At 40.9% G+C, this 8155-nt stretch overlaps 2 protein-coding genes across 2 annotated transcripts in view; both read right to left on the minus strand.

Moving 5' to 3' along the window:
• LOC107572567 (cornifelin homolog B-like) overlaps positions 1 to 1004 on the minus strand; it is a 2312-nt gene extending 1308 nt beyond the window's left edge. Inside the window, exons 1-2 of the mRNA XM_016258991.1 lie at positions 902 to 1004; positions 567 to 721 (exon numbers count right to left, since the gene is read on the minus strand). Of these exons, the coding sequence (XP_016114477.1) occupies positions 567 to 721; positions 902 to 1004 (258 nt within the window). The remainder of the gene's footprint in view (positions 1 to 566; positions 722 to 901) is intronic.
• A 5715-nt stretch (positions 1005 to 6719) lies between these two features.
• On the minus strand, positions 6720 to 7481 carry LOC107572566 (natterin-like protein). Its single transcript, XM_016258990.1, has one exon. It carries the CDS (start codon positions 7479 to 7481, stop codon positions 6801 to 6803), a length of 681 nt encoding a protein of 226 aa, XP_016114476.1. The 3' UTR covers positions 6720 to 6800.
• Positions 7482 to 8155: the final 674 nt, after the last annotated feature.

Genomic DNA, 8155 nt, shown 5'->3' on the forward strand with positions numbered 1-8155 from the left:
GTGTGTTTTTAACGTAAACTTGTGTGTGAATGAGAACTTAGTTTAGTACTCGCATGCTGTGACAGACGCTTTCTGTCCGTGTGCTTCGGATGTGTGCACTTAGAAAATCGTATATCAGAAGTTTAAACTCATATGGTTTAAACCGCATGATTTCAGCACGATAAACATGGTAATCAGAATCAAAACAGATGTTTTTTAGCAGGTCCGAGCTGTAATGGCGCAGCTCTAGTCTGGAAAAGGGGGTGGGGAGCAGCAGCTCATTTGCATTTAAAGAAACAGGCCCGAAAAACAGCGTGTTTCTGCTTCCACTCAAAATAGGCATTTTCAAAATGATATAATAAATGATGTGTGGAGTATTTTGAGCTGAAACTTCACAGACACATTCTGGGGACACCTGAGACTTATATTACATTTTGTAAAAAGGGGCATAATATGTCTCCTTTAATATTCTGAATTCACTTTTCTGCTGTTGTATTACAGTATATTGTTATAATGCGATTGTGTTTGAATTACAGATTCTAATAAGACATATAAGGCTTCACTGATTAAAAAAAATGTATGCTTACCGTGATGCCATAACGCCGCCGTGTGGAAACCCTCATGGAGAGAGTGACTGGGGGAATACACCCGCAGCTGTCCAGGAGAGGGAGACAGAGGCATTCTCCGTGGTCTCTGGCTGTAATGCAGGCAAAGCAAGGGAAACACCACACAGAGAAACAACCTGCAGAAGTACCAGAAGAACCACTGATGAATTACTCTTCCTCTGTAATCAGACCATCAGTTTGTTTGGATAGCAACGGTTACACATTTTTTTTTAAATTTTGATTTTTGAATTAGTTTTATGGAATTCTTAACTTATACTCAAACATCCACACAAAAATATAGACACACACAAACTCACATTCATTGACGTTGTCGCATTCACAGATGCTGGTGCTCCACTGGTCTGATGCAGCAGCCACTACCAATGGCCTGGGCTGTTGAACCACCATTTTGGTTGCCATGATGAATATTTTTCAGATTCAAGAACTCTGAAATTCCAAAATAAAACTACAATTAAGATTCTAATTCACAGTTTTAATACTTAATTAACATGTAACTTCAAAAGTCATACACTATGTAAAAAAAAAAAAAAATATATATATATATATATATATACATATATATATAAATTAAATAATATAAAATGAAAAATAAAATATTAAATGATACAATTTGTAGCAGATTTTGTCTTACCTGGGAGAGAGAGGTAAGTTGAGCAAGTGACTGACACTTGAGAGGAGGATGCTGTCTTTTATTTAGTGGGTGAGGGAGGAATACGGGAATGTCTAGACGTAGATTCACACTCATACACGTGCACACATACGCACATAGGTAAGGATGCTTATCAAAGAACAGCTTTCTACCTGTGTTCTCATCAGACCGGAGCACAGTAATAATGAGAAAAATGACAAATATGCCAGATCAATAGATTTAGAAAAACTGACAAGAAATACCAAACGTAAAGTGACTGTTAAAGTCTTGTGATCTCTGTAGTGTGCCTTTTGGAATTAAGAAAGAACCTACAGTACTACAATCTTTGTACAGATGCAGGGCTTTATTTGTTGTAATGAAACTCTCAGAGTACTCCAAAATCATTGCAACAACAACAGAATTAATAACCAGAACATAACATAATCATGAGGAACCTTTTATGAAATCATTTGATTGTTCTTGAAGTAGAGATTATGTAAAGAGATATCATTAACTGCCAGTACATCATGTCTTGGTGTTTACATTTCTCAGTTTGCTGGCATGTACTTAGATATTTTGATATATCTAGATATTTGTAACAAGGTCACAGTAAATATTAGTGAACATTTGGATCAAAATCATCTGCTAACCTGCAAATGACTAACAACGTAAAATAATATTCTGCATTTCAGAACTCAATCATTTTACAATACTGAATTGCCATATGAACTAAAACATATCTGTTGTAGTAAACAACTTGTATATGTTTAACAAGCCTGTGTCGTGTGTGATATTTGAACATACATAAATCTAAAGAATATAAAGTAATTCAAAACTAAAATAAGTCATAAAACAATTTAATGCTTTTTATTAAACACAGTAACACTTAAGGTACAATAAGGTTGCATTTGTTGCCGTTAGTTAACTAACATGAACTAACAAAGAAAAATACTTCTAAAGCATTATTAGTCTTAGTTTATGTTAATTTATATACCTTATTAAAACCTAAAGTTGTGTCTGTTAATATTATTTAATGGACCTGAATGAACATGAACAGCTGGATTTTTATTAAACAATGTTACCAAAAATATAAATTACGGTAATAAATGCGCTAACAAATGGATTACTTAGTTTTAGTTAATATTAGTTAGTGCATTAACTAATCAAACAGAGAGCATTACACTTCTCCAACACGCTCAAAGCTAGCTTATTTCTTTTCAATTCAAGTTTATTTTTTTAAACTTTGGCTAGGTATGGACACTACAAGATTACTAGTAACCCGTAAACAAGGCACACGATCACTGGAGAGCTATATTCGAGAGTTTTTAACCATCGCTCACTATTCAAAGTGACCAGACATTATTTTGATAATTTTTTTTGAGAGTTTTTCTGTGATGGAATCAATCAACCTCTTCAGTCTTAGCTTAGACGCGAGGGTCCGCGTTCATCACTCAGCCAATTTTTGGATTATGCTTTGTTGACTGTTGGCTCTCTATTCACCGTGGGTGTCGTGGAGGAACGGGACCCCGCACTCACTCGTGTAATGGCGGCCGCACTAGAGCAGGCTCACAAAATGGTGGCAACAGCGGAGCCTGATCTTAAAATGGTGGACACAACAGCGCCCCGTTATGTCACAGCTGCCAATCCTGAATCAAGTCAAGTCACAGTTGATCTTCATGAATCAAGTCAAGTCACAGCTGATCTTCCTGAGTCAAGTCAAGTCACAGCTGTTCATCCAGAGTCACGTCACATCACAGCTGTTCATCCAGAGTCACATCACATCACAGCTGATTTTCCAGAGTCCCGTCACATCACAGCTGATCATCCAGAGTCTTGTCGCTTCATATCTGTTGCACCCAGATCTTCGAGGTCAGTTTTTCAGTCTCCCAGACTGGCCTCCAGCATGGAGGATACACCACCACTGAAGCTCTAATAACGGTTCAACCATTGCTGAACTTTGTACCTGTCCTGTTAAGGGAAATGAAATTATGAAATCTAATGAAATGAAACTAATGAAATCTTCCTGTTTCCGGATGGTACGACTGTAGAACCTCCAGAGGTGGCGGCATCCACTGCAGAACCTCCAGAGGTGTTAGTGGTATCCACTTATGAACTCTCGTCCTGTCCTGTTCCGGCCAAGGAGGCTATCTGTGAACTCTCGTCCTGTCCTGTTCCGGCAAAGGAGGCCGTCTGTGAACTTTCTGCCTGTCCTGTCACGGCTATGGAGGCCACCTGTGAACTCTTTGCCTGTCCTGTCATGGCTATGGAGGCCGTCTGTGAACCCTCTGCCTGTCCTGTCACGGCTATGGAGGCCACCTGTGAACTCTTTGCCTGTCCTGTCATGGCTATGGAGGCCGTCTGTGAACCCTCTGCCTGTCCTGTCACGGCTATGGAGGCTGTCTGTGAACTCTCTGCCTGTCCTATTATGGCTATGGAGGCCATTTATGAACTTTCGTCCTTCTCTGAGTCGCCAAAGAGGCCATCTTAGAACTCCCAACCATGCCTGCAACAACCACAGAGACAGTACATGGACTTTATTTTTGCCCCGATTCAGCCAAGGGATATCTCCGCTCTCAGCCCAGTCTGTTACGACCGAGGCCTTAAATGCACCTTTTCCCTGCTCTGTTAGCCCTGTTATGGCCATAGGGGCCATTAACAAACCTTTTGTCTGCCCTGCTAGCCCTGTCACGAGCCCAGAGACCATTAATAAACTGTCTGTCTGTCTAAATCTTGCTAATGAATCTGTTCCTGAATCATATGCCAGTCCCTTTTCCCTCCATGAGTCTGATGTTGAACCATCTGTCTGTGCAGATTCTATTAATGTCTGTTTAGTTTCAGTCACTGAAGTGACTCCCAGTCCAGTTTCTGTTAATCCATCTGATTTTGAACTCTCTATCTGTCGGGATTCTGCTGTTGAGTGTGGTTTTAAGCCATCTGTCTGTTCAGTTTCAAACAATGAACTTGAGTTGGAACATTCTGTCCATCCAATTCCAGCCAATGCAGTTGATTAGGAACTGTCTGTCTGTCCAGTTTCAGCCAGTGAACTTGTTTATTGAACTGTCTGCCTGTTCAGTTGTCTCCAAGGAAAATATGGATGCACTTTTTGCCTTCCCTACCTCAGTCTTTGATGCCATAGATGTCTGTCTTTTGTGTCTCAGTTTTCCCTAGGCCCCAGACTCTGCCATGGGTCCCGACTCCATCTGTTCCGCCCTGGTGGTCTTCTGCTCCGCCATGGAGGTTTTCTGCTCTACTCTGGTGGTCTTCTGCTCCGCTGTGGAGGTCTTCTGCTCCGACCTGGTGGTCTTCTGCTTCGTCTGCTCCTCCGTGGTGGTCTCCTGCGCCGTCTGCTCCTCCGTGGTGGTCTCCTGCGCCGTCTGCTCCGGCCTGGTGGTCTTCTGTCTTGCTCTGGTGGTCTTCTGCTCTGCCGTGTGGAACTTCGTACCTGTCTGCTCTGCTGTGGTGGTCCTCAGCTCCATCTGCTTCACCGGCTCCATCCTGGTTCTCTGCTCCTCCCTGGCTTCCTGCTTTGCTGGTCCTGCCTTGGTGCCCTGCTCTGCCTAAGTCCCCGGTCTCTCCACTTCCATGTGGGCCTGGCCCTCTGTCCCTCCCCCTGTTCCGCCTCCGCTCCACCGCCCTCCTGGATTGCATTGTGTTGGAAGTGTCTGGAAGCCACTCCTTGGGGGGGGGGGGGCTCTGTCACGAATCCGGTCTATAAACTTCTGTTCCCTCACCACCAGAGGTCACCCGCTCTCCACATGGACTCTCACACTACACAGACTGTTACACATAACTCCATTGAGCTAATCACAAGATCACCTGAAACCAATCACACACAGCTGCTACCTATAACACACGCTATATAAATCAGTCTCACACCACCATTCATCGGCGAGTATTGTTTAAGCGTTTATGCTGTTTAGCGTAGCTAATTTACGGAGCCAATTCCCTGTCATTGTTTGAGTTTTCCATAGTCTAGTTATAGTCTTGCCTTGCCTTTTTTCGTGTTCTGATTCTTGCCTGTGCTTCCTGGATTACCCCTCTCGTCTCGCCCTGTTCGGATACTGATTACCCCTCGCCTGGACCATCGCCTGTGTTTGGATTAACCCTCTGGATTACCCTGTTTGGACATTGTTCGCCGGAGATCGACCATACCCGTTTACTGGACTATTCGTGTGTCATGCCCTCAATATACCTGTTGCCATTGTCTGACCCTCGCCTGTTTCTGACCATGCCTTTGAATAAATGCTTTGCAAATGGATCCGCACGTCTCTCGTCCCTGTCGCCTCGTTACACCCGTTTTGATTTGATACGGGACGCTTCATTTTACCTTAAATATGGGACGATTCCATATTTTAAGGGACGGGTGGCAACCCTAATTGAAAGGTGTTAACAGACCCATTTTGACAGAATTCCTAAGTATATTTTTTATATTTTGAGCATATCTCCATATAAGTATATACTGTAAATCGACTCGCTTGTGGTGAGCAATTGTGAGTTGTGAATAATTGTTTTTGGTGTGAACATGGTTTTAAGAAAATCTTAACTGACAGTCATGTGAAAAAGTTAGGACACCCTATTGAAGTCTATGGTTTTCCGTACCAGGACATAATACAGTAAAACAAAAAAAATTATAATATGGTCCTTGGTAGGTCCTAAAAATTTGGAAAATAAAACCTCAGATGAACAATAACAAATGACATATTACACCGTGTCATTATTTATTTACCAAAAATAAACACAAAATGGAAAATCCACGTGTGCCAAAGTTAAGTCAGTCAGGCACTGCTGATCGTATACCTTTAACTGATCATCAACAAGTGCGAGCACCCCTATAAAAGCAGAAGTTTTGGTGGTTTGCTGGTCTGGAGCCTTCATGTGTGTTAACACAATGCAAAGGAGGAGACAGGAGACAGATGTCAGCAGCTGGAGTTACAGCTGGAATAAAGATGATTCAGTGATTTATGTCAGTCAATCACAGGAATACCGAATCAGTTATAATTTAGATTTAGAATTTATAACCATTAAATTCTAAATCTAAATTATAACTGATTCGGTATTCCTGTGATTGACTGACATAAATCACTGAATCATCTTTATTCCAGCTGTAACTCCAGCTGCTGACATCTGTCTCCTGTCTCCTCCTTTGCATTGTGTTAACACACATGAAGGCTAATTGAGCTAATGATTAGCTCAGCTTGTGATTAGTGTTTTCCCACATAATTATATGGGGGTTGATCTATTCGGGTTTAATATTCTGTTGGGATTTAAAGGGTTACTATTTGTCTGAGTTTTGTTGGTTATCACTGTGCTGAAGAGTAGAGCCTGTGTTCAAGTCATGGAGCAGAGAAATACTGATGTTCTGCTGCATGTCACTTTTTATTTATATTTCATGAAATTGCTCAACCTTAACCTGGTTTCCACTTGTTTGGTTCTAAAAATCTGGATGAAATGTGTATGATGGCATACATTTCTACATGGAGACATTGGTGTGCTAAATTAGTATAGATTAGTAATGTTTTCCTCACAGCAGGACATACAGGAAACAGAAAATGTATACCATTGTTTATTTAATGAAATGCAGAAAGTTCTACAATCCCTGGAATCCCTGCCTTCACTTCCACATTAAATGTTGCTGTAAAGCTGTTACTCATGGACCATGAGGATTTTTTGGTCACTTTCTTTGAAGTTTCGACTGTTTGCTTTTGATTAGCGGAGGTATCATTTGTGTAAGTCATGGATTTGATCTCTTCCACTGCCACCTTTGGTATTAGTTGCTGGAGAGTGGGATAGTTGACATTGGTGAGAACTGTTGTTTGAACTGCATTGAGAAACATGAATCCTATGCGGGTAATACCCGCACCAGCTCCTCCCTCAACTCCCAGACAAAACCCAGAGCCGACATCCATGGGATGTTCTGTTGGTAGTGAGTGTTTGGTCATTTTTGCAAAAAAATCTCCACCCTGGTTGGTCTTGAATTTGATGGCTCCAAGGCGTTTTTCTCCATTGCCCCACAGGGACAGTGAGGTGAAACACTCACCAGACTTGAATGCATACTCTTTATACCGTCCGGCTGGTTGTCCAAAGGTTTCACTTCTGCCATCTGAAAGCCAAACCTTGACAGCCTTCACCTGGCATTCTCCCAGCCACACCCCGATCTTCTCTAAATTGGCACCATTCTTCTCACCTGTAAATGAAAATGAAGCACCTGCTTCACAACCAAATTTTTGCATAGTTGTTGGTTCGGACATCTTTAAAGTGGATCTGGAAATTAGATCACAGAAGAACATTCAAATTAACATCAGATATAAATCAAGTGCATTAATTAATTATCAGTGCTGGGAAGGTTACTTTTAAAATGTATTTCACTACAGATTACAAAATACATGCTTTAAAAGGTAATCAGTAATGTATTTCGTTAGATTACTCAGGTTTAGTAACTTAATCTAAATACTTTAGAATACTTTGAAATACTTAAGCTGTACACAAAGGAACATATTAATGTCTTGTTTTTATGTTTTTTCAACTCTAAATAAAAGTGACATCTACCAGTCATAAGATTTGCATTTTCCTTCAGTTCAGTTTTCCACAGCATTACTATGAACAACAAAAAAATGTTGTGTCATTTAAATCTACCAATCAATATAAATTAAATTTGAATACAATTGTTAGGTAGCACCTCCCAACATTTACTCAATGTCTGGTAACATAGCGGGCAAACATGGATTTGACTCCAGTTAAAGAATCATGCACAGGATGAGTGTGTCTCCAATAACACTGCCATTTATTCCAGACAAGCAGCAACATCTATTAAATTATATAAGGCACATTGAGGTAGAGTACCCTTTACTTTGTGGTCTGTAACAACAAATAATACAACGCAATTACAATGTAGAATGAGAATTAGTGAGTACAGATTTACACA

Source organism: Sinocyclocheilus grahami, unplaced genomic scaffold (assembly GCF_001515645.1).
Source record: "Sinocyclocheilus grahami isolate Dianchi unplaced genomic scaffold, SAMN03320097.WGS_v1.1 scaffold1775.1, whole genome shotgun sequence".
Taxonomy (NCBI): Eukaryota; Metazoa; Chordata; class Actinopteri; order Cypriniformes; family Cyprinidae; genus Sinocyclocheilus; species Sinocyclocheilus grahami.

Excerpts from the sequence above, each read along its gene's own strand:
- LOC107572566 (XM_016258990.1), bottom strand. The coding sequence starts at position 7,481 with ATGTCCGAACCAACAACTATGCAAAAATTTGGTTGTGAAGCAGGTGCT.